The sequence below is a fragment of the Felis catus genome, chromosome C1 (genome assembly GCF_018350175.1).
Source record: "Felis catus isolate Fca126 chromosome C1, F.catus_Fca126_mat1.0, whole genome shotgun sequence".
NCBI lineage: Eukaryota > Metazoa > Chordata > Mammalia > Carnivora > Felidae > Felis > Felis catus.
In genome coordinates, this window is record NC_058375.1 from 181,992,210 (window position 1) to 182,010,416 (window position 18,207).

At 36.2% G+C, this 18,207-nt stretch overlaps 1 protein-coding gene across 4 annotated transcripts in view; it reads left to right on the top strand.

The window, feature by feature from the left end:
• The window catches only part of SLC39A10 (solute carrier family 39 member 10), a 145,122-nt gene that overhangs the window by 93,999 nt on the left and 32,916 nt on the right, over window positions 1-18,207 (top strand). For all 4 annotated transcript variants that reach the window (XM_011285442.3, XM_003990987.5, XM_019838398.2 and 1 more), the window contains 2 exons: window positions 8,273-9,297; window positions 11,202-11,409. In XM_011285442.3, the coding sequence (XP_011283744.1) occupies window positions 8,284-9,297; window positions 11,202-11,409 (1,222 nt within the window). In that variant the 5' untranslated portion in view covers window positions 8,273-8,283. The remainder of the gene's footprint in view (window positions 1-8,272; window positions 9,298-11,201; window positions 11,410-18,207) is intronic.

Sequence of the window (18,207 nt, forward strand, 5' to 3'; positions counted from 1 at the left end):
CCTGCAAACTGAGGCTAGACACTTTGAGGTATACTTCAGAAAAAATTGCCACAACAGCTCATGTTTAGACAGTCTTCATGCCTGTTGCTGTATGGGCCACTCAGGTCACCAGAGATATACAGATAATTGAGCAAGTTTATCCCAGCTGTCCTCATTTGACAGATCTGCTGTTGGAACATCCAGATCTTAAGATGTTCACAGAAGCAGTTTTATGGATCAAGGATAAAGAAGAACACTGGATGCAGTGGTAACCTATCAGCTATTATTCATTGCCAAGATCACCAAAAATTAGACTGCTTGATTGCTCAAGGGAACAGGTGGGCTGCCAAGCTGGCAAGCTGCCAAGCTGGCACCTCAGAAAGATTCCAAAACCCTCTGTAATGGCTTTAGTACGAGACATAGACTTAACTAAGTATCAACCCCAGTACTCTTCTGAAGACCTAAAAGAGGTGGAGAATGGGATTTTGGACACATTACTGGCCCTAAAGCCAGCTGGAAAGACAATGAACAGGAGATAATCCTTATCCCAGAACATCTCATGGAAAAAATAGTCATATTCACCAAAGCACCCCACATGGGTGAGATTGTTACTTTTCAGTGGATCCAGAAGTACATTGTGGGTCCCAGTCTTTAGAGAACCATCAAAAAGTCCGAAATGTGACATTTGTGATGAAACAATCATAAGACTGGGCCCCCACCATTTCTAAAAGGTGTACCACTTAGAGTTATCAAACCTAAAGAAGACTGGCAGGTAGACTTTACTATGATACTACAAACAACAAGTGATTTTTGATATTTGCTAATATTTGTAGGCACCTTTTACAAGTTGAGTTGAACTTCTCCATGCCATTCAGAGAAGGCATCAGAAGTTACCAAAACACTGCTAAACAAAATCATTTCTAGATTTGGATTGCTGCTAACAATTTAGAGCGACAATGGAGTGGTATTTGTGGTGAAAGTCACATAAGCAGTGTCCAGTGCCCTGGGCATTAAATAATGAAAATTACATGCTTCATGCAGAAACAGAAAATCAGCTGGGAAAACAGAAAAATGAACCGTATGCTTAAAAGAACCTTGGCAAAAATTTGCAGAGAAACCAATTCAACTTGGGGAAAAAGTCTTGTGGGTTGCCCTGCTTTGGGTAAGAGTGGCCCCTAGCAATAAGCTTGGCTTAAGCCCCTATGAAATGTTGTATGGAAGACCCTTTCTACATCCTTTTTATGACTTAAGAGTTCCTGATGGGAGCACTATGGATACTATCAGGTATGTTCAATATTTGGGAAATACTTAACTGATATACATAAGTTTGCTTCCAGCAGGTTGATGTGTACCCCACAGATGTTCACTTATACCACGTGATACCTGGAGACTTGGTGTTATTAAAGAGAAGCACTCAGAGGACCTTGTTGGACAGGACCTTCTGCAGTGCTGTTGACCATCCATTCTTCAGTGAAACTAAAGGGAGTTAAGCCATGTATTTATCACTCAAGTGAAGCTGGTTCCATAAGAATCCACAGGTTCCCTATACCCTGTTGGCAAGGAGAACATTGAAAAGAACGCTCCTTGGATCATTGAGCCTCTGAAAGACCTAAAACTACTATTTAGGACATTTGGTTATCAGTATTTTGTATTTTCAAGTGTTTGCAACCTCTCAAGCTTGGAAAGATAATTCCACCATTAGGATTTCTCCGACGTTGGTCAAGGCTGGCAGTCTTTCTCACTGTTGGCTATATCATCCTGAACCCAGCACAGAGTACCACCACAGCAACCTAGTAATAATGCCTATAACTAACCTTTCTTTGCTCCTTTCATGTAATTTGACGCTCTCCATCAACTTAGAGTCAGGTTCATCAAGTCATTCAATTAACCATACTTCTTGGTTTCAAATGATACCTTTAGTGAGTCTGCAGAATGAAATTATTGATCCTCCTGAATTAACAGGAGTGCTTTGTGCATCCCTAGGTTACATTTTGTATGTGGATAGGAATATGTTGCTAGGGGAACCAAAGTACAAAAAGTCTTGGTAATGCAGAATGTTGGGTTTCAGTTGGAATGTTGGAACTAAAGAATATTTCTAAATGAGTGCGGAAAGGTTCTAGTCTACTAACTCCAGTCTTTGCCACATTTCAGTTAGAAATAACTAGTGTGGTCGTGGTCCTAGTTCCCTTGAGAACGAGGAATGGTAAAAAGACAATGGGGTTGAAACAAGTAACCATAGGTTAACAGGACTAGTAAGTGCAGCTGCAGCTTTTTACCCAGACCTTTTTTTGTTTGCCTTTAAACATCCCTGAATGTCCAGCAGACTTGAGGCTTGCTCTCCCATCTTCTTGTCTCCTTGTTTGCTTCTCAAATAAACCCTTTCCTTGCTGTATACTTGTTTCAGTGATTGGCTTTGCTGTGCTTTGGGCATACGAGCTTGTTTAGCGACACATGGAGTCATTTATTTGACGTTGCCTGATCAGAATACATGTAGGTTTTATTCCCACCACTGGTACCTGTTGACAGAGATAATATGCACTGAATAAACCACAAGGCATTTACATATCTGATGAATGGAGCAACGTTGACTAAAAATGTCCTCTTTCACTAGCATCTTCTAGTGGAAAATCAAAGTAAACTGCAGGGAGTATAACTGTCCTCTTTCTGCTTAATAGTGATTGTCTTCATTACTCATGCCTTTTCATTAGTGCACAAGTAAAATTAATATATTTTAAATGGTGATTTTATCCATGAGACTATATGAGAAACTGATGTGTTTGGATTAAAAAATAAAAAATCGGGGCGCCTGGGTGGCGCAGTCGGTTGGGCGTCCGACTTCAGCCAAGTCACAATCTCGCGGTCCGTGGGTTCGAGCCCGGCGTCGGGCTCTGGGCTGATGGCTCAGAGCCTGGAGCCTGTTTCCGATTCTGTGTCTCCCTCTCTCTCTGCCCCTTCCCCCGTTCATGCTCTGTCTCTCTCTGTCCCAAAAATAAATAAACGTTGAAAAAAAAAAGTTTAAAAAAAAATAAAAAATCAAACAATGTAGTTTGGCAGTTAAAAAACATTATAGGCTAATTGTTTTTTAAAATTCTTAAGCCACATCTGTCACATAATTCTATCTAATTTATTTGGGAAACTAACATTCATTTGACTGAAGTATCATATTAAATAAATGGGAATGTTTGATTTATTTATATTGATTGTAGTTCTCAAGCCTTAGCCATCTGACTCATTGACTGGATAAAACATTGCTGATCCCTACCTTCAGAGTTCCTGATTGAGTAGGTCTGTGTAGGGTGCAAGGATTAACATTTCTAACAAGTTCCAAGGTGACCGTGATGCTACTTCTGCTCCTACAACCATACTTTGATTACATGGAGAGAAGTTATGTGAAATCTTTTCAAACTTAAGACCACATTGAAGAATATCACCTGAATCCCATTATGCTGCTCTGACAAATAATAAGTGTTTTGTGACAGTGTTTCAGGCCCCCTCCTCCCTTCTTAAGAACTAAAACTGCAGATGTGATGCAGTGCATTTGACTCCCCTCCTCTTCCTGAAAAGTAACCATTCCAGAGTGTAATCATCCCCATGATAGGTTCTTGGTACCTGTATATATACACCCTAAAAGTAAGATGTTATGCATGTTTTTAATTGTGTTTAAGTGATAGGACATGTATCTTTTTGTAATTTATAAATTGTTGCTGGGATTTGTGCATGTTATATATTCCTTCATGTTCGTACATTTATAACTGCAGTGTAAGTTTTAATGACATAAATATACCACATTTATTTCATCTGTTCTTCCACTGATGGGCATGTAGGTTTGTGGCAGGCACTAATGATTACATAATTGACTGCCATTCTTTATTTTACCTTCTTTTAAACCTGCTGTTAAGTCCCCATGTTCTGTGGGCACTTCCTCTCATATGCAGGAGAGAGAGATCTTTCCATTCCTAAGGGAATGAATATGTTTGTCTAAGTCAATCATAGTAATTTCTTCCTTTACCAGTTACAGGTTTTGGCATGGGTATGTTGTACAGTCCTGTTCAAATATATGGAAAGAGAAATCTGGGATAGACTTTAGGGAAAGATTTTTCTCCCTGGGTAAGAAGAGACATGAAGAGAAATCGTCTAGTTTTGAATATAGTTGTACAAGGTTAGAATGATTGTAGCAATAGCAGTTCCTTGAGACTGCAGGGACAAACCTGAGAGCCTGAGTTTTTGATCATGCAATAATTCTGGAACCACCCATTTCTCCCAGCTTTTTATGTGAAATTTTCCTTTAGTGTTCTATTATTTATAACCAAAGCATCCTGTCTTAAGGTAGTTCTTTTTTATTTATTTATTTTTTAACATTTATTCATTTTTTTTGAGAGACAGACAGCATGAGCGGGGAAGGGGCAGAGAGAGGGATATACAGAATCGGAAGCAGGCTCCAGGCTCTGAGCTGTCAGCACAGAGCCCGACACGGGGCTCGAACTCACAAACTGCGAGATCCTGACCTGAGCTGAGGTTGGACGCTCAGCCGACTGAGCCACCCAGCGCCCCAGAAAGCTTTTTCATTTAAATACATTATGTATATAGAAAAGTACACAGAGTATAAATACAATGAATTATCACAAAGTAAACATATTTGTGTAACCATTACTCAGTTACCTCGCTTTCCAATTCCAATTATTGCCCTCTACCTACCTTTCAAAAAGTCATCGTTGGGGTACCTTAGCTGGCTTAGTCGGTAGAGCATGCATCTCTTGATCTCAGGGTTCTGAGTTCAGGCCCATGTTGGGTATAGAGATTACTTCAGAGTAAAATCTCTAAGGAAAAAAAAAGTCATTATCTTGGTTTAGTTTTACTCATTTTTAACTTTATATAAATAGAATTATACACTACGGTCTCTTTAGTGATTGCCATCTTTTGTACAATCTCATGTTTGTGAGATTTATTTGTGTTAATGTGTGAAGCTGTAATTTCATTTTCATTCCTGTATAGTATTCTGTTGAAAGATTATTCTGTTGATGAACATTTGGCCTTTTTTTGTGTGTTTTAAGCTATGATAAATGATGATTGTGTTAATTTTCATGTTCATGTCTTTTGGTGTCACTGTGTATGCATTTCTGTTGAACATATACCCAGGAGTAGAATTGCTGTGTGAGTGGATATGCTTATGTTTAACTTCTGGGGGATCTGTCAAACATTTTTCCAAAAGATACCAATGTATGGTTAGTCCCACCAGCAGTGCATTACCTACACCATTTGTATTTTATTCATTCTGGTGGGTATATAGTAATACCCAAGTGTGATTTTCATTTGTATTTCTCTGATAACTACTGAAGTTGAGAATCTTTTCATATGCTTAGTAATTTGGCTGTCTTCTTACAAAATGCCTGTTCAGACTTCCTGCCTATTTTTCCATTGGATTGTCACATAATTTTCACGTTGCCTTGTGGAAATTCCTTATATATTCTTGACTGGTAACATGGTGATAATCTTTTCTCGATCTGTGACTTGCCTTTTTTTATTATTAAGATTTTATTTTTAAGTAATCTTTATGCCCAACATGGGGCTCAAACCCACAACCCCAATATCAAGAATTGCATGTTCTACCATCTGATCCAGCCAAGCACCTCCCTCCCCCCCCCCTTTTTTTTTTTTTTACAGATCTGTGGCTTGCCATTTTTCATCTCTTGATGAAATCTCTTGATGAACAGACCTTAATTTTAATTGTACTATACTTTATTGTTTTTCCCTTTATAATGTTTTTTATGTTCTATCCTGAAGGTCTTTTTTTTTAGTATATATATTGCAAAAGAATATTTAATGGCATGGGGAAATACCATTTAATAAGTGGAAGAAAGAGCCTGTAAAACAGTATGATCTCAATTTAGTAATGCTACGTTCTCCATCTGGCCCCTGGATTACCATATCAAAACTGGCGGCCATCCCTGCCCCCACATGCACTCCTTATGCCCTTACCCTGCTCTGCTCTTCAGTTTCCTTACTACCTGCTAACATAGTCTACAGGTTTTTTTTAATTTTATTTTTTTAATTTACATCCAAATTAGTTAACATATAGTGCAACAATGATTTCAGGAGTGGATTCCTTAATGCCCCTACCCATTTAGCCCATCCCTGCTTCCACAGTCTCTCCAGTAACTCTCTGTTCTCCATGCTTAAGAGTCTCTTAAGTTTTGTCCTCTATCTTGAAGGTCTTAATGGTAGTTTGCTGAATAAATGTTCTAGTTGTACACTTTTCAGGACAGTAGGCAGTAGCCACATGTGGTTATTGAACACTTGAGGTGTGGCTAGTCTGAGTAAAGATGTTCTGTAAGTGTAAAGTGCATGCTGGATTTCAATGAACATAGTATTAAAAAAGAATATCAAAATCAAATTAATAGTTTTTATATTTATTACATGTTGAAATGATCACATTTTGCATATATAGGGAGTTAAATATGGAAATGACCTGCTTTTTCTAGAAAATTTTAAAATTACATAATTGACTCACATTGCATTTCTATGTTCTAGAAGTGTGCTATCGAATAGAACTTTCTGTGATGATGGACATGTTCTATATCTATACTGTCCAGTATAGTAGCCATAAGCTGAAAGTGTCCATTGAGCATTGAAAGTGTAGTGAGGGTGATTGAGAAGCTGAATTTTTTTTTTTTTTTTTTTTTTTTTGTATTTGAGAGACAGAAAGTGTGAGCAGGGGAGGGATAGAGAGAATCCCAAGCAGGCTGTGCACCGTCAGCACAGAGCCTGACTTGGGGCTTGAACCCACGAACCAGGAGATCATGACCTGAGCTGACGCCAAGAGTTGGACACTTAACTGACTTAACCACCCAGGTGCCCCTGAGAAGCTGGATTTTTAATTGTAGGTAGTTTAAATGTAAGTAGCCATCTGTGGGTAGTAGCTACCATATAGAACAGCACAGTTCTGGGCACTCTATTGCTTTAACATTTATTGTTTGAGGTTTAGGTTTATAATCTGTCTGAATTGATTTTACATATAGTGTGAAGTAGGGGTCAAGTTTTATTTTTTCTTTCAAATGGAAATCGAGTTGACCAAGCATCAAGGAAGAAAGAATCTTTATTATTTTTAGATTGTTCTTTGTTTGTTAGGTATATTTATTTGTTTGTTCTTCCTTCAAATGCCACACTGTCTTTAGTTGCTGATAGAGTAAGTGTTCTTGTTCTTCATGAATGTCTTGGTCATTCTTGGACTTTACTATTTCCACATAACTATAAAAAGTACCTCATCAATTTTCAGTTTCCTTTGGGATTTTGACATTACTTTGTCTCTATATAACATCCAGTCATGAATATGATATAGCCATTTATTTAGGTCTTTCACTTGTCTCAGTAATATGTGATCTTTCATTTATGTAAAGGTCTTGCACATCTTTTGCTAGATTTATTCCTAGTCATTTGGTACTGTAAATGATACTGTTTTCTAATTTTAATTTCTCATTATTGCTAGTGTATAGAAGTAAAATTGATTTTAGGTTATTGTCTTTATATATGGCAATTATACTGAATTGGCTTATTAATTTTTATAGATTCTTTTGGATTTTTTATATATCCAATCCTATAATTTGTGAATAATGACTTCTTTCTTTCTTTCTTTCTTTCTTTCTTTCTTTCTTTCTTTCTTTCTTTCTTTCTTTCTGAGAGAAAGAGAGAGAGAGCACTAGCAGGGGAGGGGCATAAAGTGAGGGGGAGAGAGTCCCAAGCATTCTCTGCACTGTCAGCACAGAGCCTGATGTGGGTCTCAAATGGAGGAACCTGTGAGATCATGACCTGAGCCAAAACCAAGAGTCGGATGCTTACCTGACTGAGCCACCCAGGCGCCCATCTTTCTGGTTTTTATACATTTTATCATTTTATTTCATCTTCTTATTGTACTGCCCAGGACCTCAAGAACAGAGATTAGCAAACTTTTGTAAAGGACCAGATAAGAAGGAAGCCAACAGTTTCTGTATAAATATATAGTAGACTCTTACATGTTGTGCTTAAAGGGAGTCAGAATTGTCTTATAGATGGAGTCTTGAGCAATTTGTACTAATTTGAAGGGTTGTACACATTTGATAAAAGGGGCCATTTTTATAGGGAATTGAAGAAGGAAAGAATGATTTATAGTCATGAAAGAAATGTGGTAAAACATTTATCTAGTGGATTAGCAATTTCTGGAGAGTTTATGATTATTTTGAATGTGTCTAAGTATGAACTATGAATAACTAAGTATGTGAACTAAGTATGAATACTTGCCTCTCTTTTTAAATCCCTTTAGGAAAAATAGAAATGAAGGTACATATGCACACAAAATTTTGCCTCATTTGTTTGCTGACATTTATTTTCCATCACTGCAACCATTGCCATGAAGAACATGACCATGGTTCTGAAGAACATCACAGACATCGTCGTGGGATGACAGAATCGGAGTCAAGCAAATTTTCAGTGCTGGATGCTGAAAATGAAAAAAAATATTACATTGAAAAACTTTTTGACCGTTATGGTGAAAATGGAAGATTATCCTTTTTTGGTCTGGAGAAACTTTTAACAAACTTGGGCCTTGGAGAGATAAAAGTTGTTGAGATTAATCATGAGGATCTTGGCCACGATCATGTTTCTCACTTAGATATTTTGGCAGTTCAAGAGGGAAAGCATTTTCACTCCCATAACCACCAGCATTCCCACAATCATTTAAGTTCAGAAAATCAAACTGTGACTAGTGTATCCACAAAAAGAAACCATAAGTGTGATCCAGAGAAAGAGACAATTGAAGTATCTGTCAAATCTGATGATAAACATACACATGACCGTAATCATCGCTTATGTCATCACCATTGTTTGCATCACCACCTAGATCATAACACCACTCGCCATTTTCCCAATGATTCCATTGCTCACAGTGAGCGTGGGGAGCCTAGCCATGAACCTTCAACAGAGACCAATAAAACACAGGAACAATCTGAAAGTAAGCTACCAAAAGGAAAAAGGAAGAGAAAAGGGAAGAAAAGTAATGAAAATTCTGAGGTTATTACACCAGGTTTTCCCCCCAACCATGATCAGGGTGAACAGTATGAACATAATCGGGTCCACAAACCTGATCGTGTACATAACCCAGGTCATTCTCACGTACGCCTTCCGGAACATAATGGTCACGATCCTGGTCATGGACACCAAGATCTTAATCCTGATAATGAAGGTGAACTTCGACATACTAGGAAGCGAGAAGCACCACATGTTAAAAAAAGTGCAATTTATTCAGCTGCTACCCACAAAGATCATAATGAAGATGACCGTCAGCATGAGGTAGGTGTGAAGAGATGGTTGCTCCATAATTCTCAGATAATTGTGGACTATTTTAGGTAAAAAGCGAAGTAACAGTGGAGAATAGTCAATCGTATTCAAACTTATTTCCAGATAATGTTTCTGAACAAAATACTTTAAGATCCTAAAATCAGATTAAAGATTTTTATCTGGATTTTCACTTGTGTTAGTCTCAGAAACGGGTCCCTCAAATGTAAATGTTCAGAGGTTGTTAGAACTCATATTCATTATTTTACTTTCTTATGACTTGTTTTGACTTCCCAAGTTTTCATTTTGTTATTGTTAGTTGGTTTCTAGATATTTGAAAATTAAGCCTCTTGTGTTCAACCTGTCCTATTGGAAAGTGACTAGGCATTTTCTTTACATAATCATTAACAATGAATTAACTACAGAATGGTTCCCTGTCATTGATGTAGCTCCAAAGTCAGGTATTTTGTATATATGGTAGGTTTGTTTTCTGTATGTCACTTTATGATACAGAGGGCCTACTGCCTTAAAATTAATCTTCTCCCATGCCCTTTGACAGATTTAGGGTGAATGCAAAAAGATAAAATAACAGGAAAGTCCACTAGTAATGGGATGGTTATGTTTTCCTTTAAAATATTCTGTTCTTTTGAATACTTTCATGTTTGATTTGTTCCTTCCTGATTTTTTTTTAACTATTTGCCTCATACACATTTTGTTTCATTAAAGGTATATCAACATTTTTGTTTAATTTTTAGTACTCTTTATTCTTAATAAAGTTGAGAAAATTTATTTTTATTAATTTATTCAATTAATAAAGTTGAATTTATTTGTTGCTCATATGTGTAAAAAGCAGCACCATTTAATATGGAAAATGACCCTACCCTTTGCTGTTTCTGTTTCTATTATGAAATATGTTTTGCATCTACGGAAATATCTTTGTGTTTCTTCCCTGGATAATCAGATATTGATTTTAGCAGTTATAAACACTGATTTTAAAATCACTTCTATTTAAAAATAAATAAATAAAGTCACTTATATTTTAAAATCTTAGTGTATTTGTAAAGAAGTGCTTTTATTTATTTATTACTTTAGATAATATCTTAGAATCTTTTGTTGATAATAACCAGACATTATCATATTCTTTCTACCAGACTTGTGGGGTCTGCATCAGTCAAACATGTTGTTTTGTATCTTCACAGGTCTGATGCATGTTGGGAATTAGTAGATAGAGTAGTATCTCACATTAAGACCTGAGAAGAAGCATTTTTTTGTTTGTGTGTTTTGATTTTGTTTTTTATACCATAAAAAAAATCATATAATGAGGTAGCAAGTCAGTAACAAGCATACAACTGAAGTGTATTATGTGTCGGGGAAAAAAGAGAAAGCACCACCACCTGCTTTGCCTTCATTTTAGATATTTTGCATATGATAGGTCCAAACTTGTTTGCTATGTGTTGTCTGCTTTGTTTTGCCCTTAAAAGTACTGGTGGATGAAGCTGCCTTCTCTTGTCTTCTACTTTTAGCATTTAGGCTAGACTGATATATTTTAATATAAATTTATTAAAGTACTTTGTGTCCATTTGACAAATGATTGATGATTTCACTTTGAATAGGAAAGTGATTTTTCTTCTCACCCCTTACGAATATAGTTGTGAGTGATTTTTATCAGTTACCAAGAAAGTCATTATCTTCATGTATTAGAGTGGAAAAATGGCTAAAGTCCATAAAGTCTTGGGTAATGAAGTTCAATGTATTTCCATCATAAATCCTTAAAAGAAACCTTTATTTGTAATAGTTATCTGTATTACAGATTATTTTCAAATAATATTTAGAATATTTTTCATTACATAGTAATTTCTTTTTCTGCTTAATCTTCTTAAAGTACTCTTACTTAATTTGTTTTATCAATTCCCTTGCAGTGTTTGAACGTCACTCAGTTGTTAAAATACTATGGTCATGGTGCCAATTCTCCGATCTCACCTGATTTATTTACATACCTTTGCCCTGCTTTATTGTATCAAATCGACAGCAGACTTTGTATTGAGCATTTTGACAAACTTTTAGTTGAAGATTTAAATAAAGATAAAAATCAGGTTCCTGAAGATAAGGCAAATATAGGGGCATCAGGTAAGAAAGATTTAAGTTTTTTTTCCCTCAAAATAGTCTCTCTACTTATTTTTTTAATGTAATTGAATTAGTACTGTAATTCCAAATTGTCTTCCTTTGGGTGACTTTCGGTGTTTTAGTCAGGCTTAGATATGAGCATTTAGAAAGGATTGGGGATAGACAAGAGGCACAATACAGCTTACTTGTCCCTTTCTGGTATTATGGAGGAATGTTTGCTATGGATAGAGAACTAGAGTAAAAAGGAGATTGTAGGTTTGCGATAAAATGGATTCTTCTTCATGGGCAAATGTAAATATTGGGGCCACTAATTAAAGTGATTTGGTGTTATAGTTTTTAGCAGAGTTGAGGGCCTCTGATAAAAAGCCAACATTAAGTTTATAAGGAAATACAAAGGGAAGCCAGTGTGGTTAAACTCTCTGAATGTTTCAGAAGTGCCAGTGATTGGCACATGAATTCATCATGGGCAGTTTTATAGAGACCTTCAACAAAAGACCGAAACTATTGTTAAAATTCTTTCTAGATTTTTAAAAAATGTTTATTTATTTTTGAGAGAGAGAGATTGAGCAAGCAGGAGAGAGAGAGAGAGAGGGAGAGGGAGACACAGAATCTGAAGCAGGCTCCAGGCTCTGATCTGTCGGCACAGGGCCGATGTGGGGCTCAAACTCACGAGCCATGAGATTATGGCCTGAACAGGAGTCAGTCTGTTAACTGACTGAGCCACCCAGGCACCCCATCTAGGCTTTTTTCAAACCATATTAGGTTGGCTAAATAGCTCCACCTTGATGTTCACAGGTACCTCCCACTTGAGATTTCCAAAGTTTCTACTCCATGAAAAGTTTGTTCCTCTTACTGAATCCCTAAAACTGTAACAGTTGTTTTTTGATAAAATCTGAAAGTCTTTGAAATTTTTCCCATATGGTTTTTGTTTTGTTTCCTTTATATAATCAGTTGTCAAGTCCAATTGAATCTTCTCTTAAATACCTTCCAACTCTGTCTACTCCATTATAACTTTTGTTCAGGTCCTTCTTGGTTCTTGATTGAATTGTTGAAATAACTTCATAACCGTCCCTTTCTAGAATACAAATGAAATTGTCTGACATAGACTTTTTCTTTTTAGTGATAGTTAACATACTTTTGTTAACAAACAGTATTGTAGTGTTAAGTGGTAAGTAAAAGTTAATGACTTCTCCTCAACAGCAGTTTTATAAGGTGGAGAATGTTCTTATAACTTTCCCACAGTCTCAGAGCTAATCCCTGATAGTACTGGGATTCAAGCCGAGGGTATTTAATCATTTTACTATCCATGTGCTGAGTGTTTCACATGCTTTCCCCCCCCCCCCCCCATTAAATTTTAACAATAATCTGTTACATTATTATACGAGGGAGCTGTTACATGATTCTTGTTCTTGCAGATATGGAAACTGTGGTATAGACAAATTTAGTAATCTGCCCGCATTTCCTAGGCCTAATAAATGTTAGATCCCACCAACACTAAGGTTTGTCTGATAAATCCTTTGGTCAGTTAATAACTATGCTATTATCTACCAGATTTAGTTAATTCTGATTATCGCTTTTATGATTTTTGTCATAGATCTTTACACTGTTCAATATTTTTCATTAGATCTCTAATATTTTTCTTTATATCTTTTTGTTATAAGCAATAATGTCTATGAGAACATGGATTTTTTTTTTTTTTTTTTTTTTTTTTTTTTTGGAGAGAGGGGCAGGTAGAGAGAGGGAGAGGAGAGAGAATCCCAACCAGACTCCACACTAACAGCATGGAGCCTAGTGCGGGGCTCACACTTCACAAACTGTGAGTTCACGACCTGAGCTGAAATGGAGAGTCAGACACCTAGCCGACTGAGCCACTCAGGCGCCCCTAGAAAACATAGATTTGATGTGATGTGCTAGTTTTATTTTTTTCTCCTATATTTTAGCAAACTGCATTATGCTGTATTGTTCAAATTTCAGAGTCCTTTACTTGGCCAGTCAGGCTTTCCAGGATAGGATTCCTGCCTACCTACCTCTCCATCCTTACCCTTACCATTCTTTTTTAGTAAGCTCTTCTACACCCAATGTGGGGTTCAAACTCATGACCCTGAGATCAAGACTTGAGTGCTCTACTGACTGAGCCAGCCTGGGTCCCCTGATCATTCGTTTATATCCTTTCAGCCTTAACCATAACAAACTCCTAATGACAGATTATACTCTTTTTCCCTCTTTTATCTCTGCCTTTTCACCTTCTAAACCTTTCTACTAGAGGGACTACTATGATTTGTCAAAAATTCAGCTCAAGGGTTAGACCCTCTGGGATAACCTATTTACTATCCTAGGCTTAATTAAATCCCCTTCCTTGACACTCTCTGGATATCTCCATTATCATACAGAGCTTGAGGGATTTTAATAATTGGATTTGTTATCTGTTTTTGTTGTGGACTTCAGCTACTTAAAGGAAGTGACCAGGTCTTTTATCTCAAGCATCTCTAAAGCCTAAGTAGGTAAAGGCTACTTTGAACAAAAAGTGCTGATATATTGATTGAATAAATTACTTAATATTAATCTGTAAGCTTTCAGTTAGAACTGAGGAAAGACACTTGTTGAAAATGAGTCTTTGAAGATCATTTTATGACTACAGTTGACCTTTGAACAACACAGATTTGAACTGCATGTGTATACTTGTATGCGGATATTTTTCAATAAATAAATTAGAAAATCTCTTGGAGGTTTGCAACAAAAAAAAACCTCACAGATGAACTGGGTAGCCTAGAAATACTGAAGAAATTCAGGAAAAGTCAGGTATTGCAAGAATACGATATGTAACACTTATACAAAATATGTGTTGTTTACGTTAATGGGAAGGTTTTCCATCAAGAGTAGGTTGTTAATAGTTAAATTTGGGGGGAGTTAAAAGTTACACTTGGATTTTTGGCTACACATGCAGAGGCAGGGGTTTGTCCCCAACCCCACAGTGTTCAAGGGTCATTTGTCTATCAGCCTAGTGGACTTTGATAATACAGCCTTCTCAGAATGAGTGGAATTCTCATGAACTTTATCGTGCAAAATCACGATGAAGGCAGTTCTGGCTGAAATGCCAAAGATGGAGTGGCACTGTTGCATTGTAATGAAAGAGAATAAATTAAATTAATATATGTGAATGTGGGCCAAAAAAGAAATTCTGATAAGATAAAAGGTGGAAAACGCAGAATTTAAAATTTTTTCATAGCACAAGAGTATGGTAGACATGTTTAAGAATATCACATTCCATATATATATAAGAGTTTTATTTGGGATAGAGATAGATATTCCTTATAGCTTGAAAGAGTTCAAGTAAAAGAAAATGCTCTCAATACATAACAAAATAAGTCTCATAGGTACCTACCTATTGGTAATTTCTTTGCAATAGGAAAATAACTTGAGAATAGATAATCATTATAGTCTTTATTAGAACCTTACCATGTACTGTTCTAAATACTTTTACAAGGATATTTAATTTGTTAAACCCATGAGATGGGAACTTTTTTGTTCCTATTTGCTGGAATGGAGGCTTTGAGAAATGAAGTAACTTGCCCAAAGTCACATAGCTGCCAGGTAGCAGAACCGTGATATGAACTAGAGTATTCTCCACCTAAAGCTTGTAATTGTAACTGCTGTACCCGTCCCCACTGCTTCTGCTAAAAAGGTTCTTAAGTCTGCTTTGCTAGCAAAAGTGTGACAGGAAGATAAAGAGAGTTAAATTTAGTTATATTTGGTAGTGTTTTGACAGGTAGTGCAGACATAGATAGACAAGAAAGTGGTAGAGGTATTTGTATAAGTAAGTATTGCTGTAAGTATAGATTAGTAAAACAAAAACACCCAAGAATAATAGTCTTGTTAGGTAATACCCAGTCATTAAGGCAGAGAAAGTCCACCTAGTAGCTCTCAATTCTGGTCTTCGGACAGATAAAATATGTTCCCTTTGCTGGCTTCATTACATGTTCAGTGACCATTGTAGATGAGAACCACAGTCTCTCACAGGTGCTTATAAATTCTCAATGAGGCAGGGGGAAAGGAGAAGCTAGGCCTGAGATTATTTGACTTACGTTAAAAATAAAACACTTTGGGGGCGCCTGGGTGGCGCAGTCGGTTAAGCGTCCGACTTCGGCCAGGTCACGATCTCGCGGTCCGTGAGTTAGAGCCCCGCGTCAGGCTCTGGGCTGATGGCTCAGAGCCTGGAGCCTGTTTCCGATTCTGTGTCTCCCTCTCTCTCTGCCCCTCCCCCATTCATGCTCTGTCTCTCTCTGTCCCAAAAATAAATAAACATTGAAAAAAAAATTAAAAAAAAAAATAAAATAAAATAAAACACTTTGTTCTTTACATGGAAAAACACAGACTGACAAGATTGTCACATCTAGAGTTAAAACGAATAGCCTTTTTAATTTTTTTTATTTTTAAGGCTTCTAAGAAATTCTAGTTGTTATTACATCAACTCTGGATTATGACTTAAATTTTTGTTATAATATTGACATATTTTAACAATGGTATTGACAGATGCTTGACCATCATAATATTGAAAATTATAGTTTATTCAATCTGAAAAGCCTTAGAGGAAATAATACTAGCTTTGAAAGCAAATACATAACTAATAGTGAATATTGATTAGTCGTTTGCAGGTGGTTATTAGCACTGTCAGAAATGAAGCTTGAATTAACTATGTCCTGATAGATGTTAATAATTGTTAGAAAGAATGCCCTGCTAGTAATTATTTTTAATGACTGCTGCACTATTAAGAAAGGTTAACTTGTTCTATATAAATCTCCCATAGTGACACAGCGACCACCTCATTACTGTTCAAAGACTGCTGTAAACCAAGTATGCCATATACTGTGTATGGTGGAAATCGTTTGTTTCACAAGATTGGCTCATTTAGTCATAGAGTTGACCCTAGCTTAATTACCAAGGGGGGTTGTGAATAGGCCGCTAAGCATTTTCTGCCAATTAAAATGCTGAAATTGTAGAAAACTGCCATCTTGCACATGCTTTGAATCGAGTTAATTAGGAAGTTTCCACAGATGAGCGCTTCTTTTTAAAAGAATGCATTTTCTCTCTAGATAATGAGAAAGGGAGTTGGTGAATAACTAAGCTTGAAGACCTTTAACGTTTTAAGCAACCTAATTTGCAGAATAAGTGAAGCTTGTTTCAGACATTTAACGTTTTTTATTGTATATGGTATCTTGGGTACAGATAAAGGAAACATTTGCTGGTTGTATTTAATAGTTTGTGTTTCATTGGTTGGCCTAAGTTTTAGAAAAGATGCCTTTTATTGTTTGGTTTTTGTTATTGTTTTGGGGGTTGTATATTAATAAACAAGTTGTAATTTTAAAAGTACAATAATTTGGTTAGAAATCAGAAAAATTTTATTACCTGCTTTTTTTCTATACATAGGAAATTACGGTAGCATTTATGTAAGCTTAAATATAAATGTTACAAATTCTAAAAATAAGTGTTTATAAATAGCATGGGAAAATATTTCAAGTACAATAAAATGAAAACAATTTTACTTCTCATAGGTCAAAAGGATTGTAATTGTCCTCGAAGAAGAGTTACAAGTTGTAAAGAGACTATTACTTAAAATTTTAGTGCTGGAAAGCTAAAATTACTTTTTAAAAAAATTTTTTAAAATTTGTTTAATGTTTATTTATTTTTGAGAGAGAGAGAGAGAACCTGAGTGGAGGAGGGCCAGAGAGAGAAGGAGACACAGAATCCAAAGCAGGCTCCAGGCTCTGAGTGTCAGCCCAGAGCCTGCTGTGGGGCTCAAGCTCATGAACCGTAAGATCATGACCTGAGCTGAAGTTAGATGCTTAACTGACTGAGCCACCCAGGCACCCCTAAAATTACTTATAGAAAATGAACAGTAAATCAGTATAAGAAAACATGTATCTATAACATACACTTGTGAGAGATAGCAGGTGGTTTTGCTAATGAAATAGGAATGATGGAATAATTGCAATGTATAGAAAATACCTAGAAAATTTCTAATTTATCTGAAACGGAAAATATAGCTTCTTAGCCCTTATTTCTTAGGAAATAAGAAACCTAAGTGATAATTTATGTTGGATGGGACATAAATATTTTAACCTTACTCTCATATGTATTTTTAGGTAACACTGAAATAAACAAAAGTATATTCTGATGATTTTATGTTATTTGTTTTGTGGTAATCCTTTGTCCCTCCCCCATCCCAATTTGTTCAAATTTTGAAAGATGGATTGCCACTTGAGTTAATAGAATTAGTATTTCTTCTTACTTTCATGTTTAGACTTATTTTTCTTACTCTCCTTTATGAGGAACCACCTCTGTGAAGTAAATACATAAGTAATAAATGACTGGGCCAAGAATTCACTGAAAATACTGTAGTTTAATTTAGGAGAAAACAGTGGATTAACAGGAGTTTTGGTTTAGTTTTTACTTTGCCGTTTTAGCTAGCTATTTAATCATTTTTATTATGTTAAAATATGTATAAGATTTGCCATTTTAACCATTGATGTGTACACATCAGTGGCGATTATTACATTCACAATGTTGTGCAGCCATCAAACTATTTTTTTAAAGATTTTGTTTTTAAGTAATTCTCTGTACCCAACTCAAACTCACAACCCTGAGATCAAGAGTCACACACTCCACCAACTGAGCCAGCCAGGCTATCTATTAAAAAAATTGTTTTTTCCTTAAGTTCATTTATTTTTGAGAGAGAGCACATGTGAGCAAGGGAGGAGCAGAGAGAGAGGGAGACAGAATTGCAAGCAGGGTGTGAACTCACAA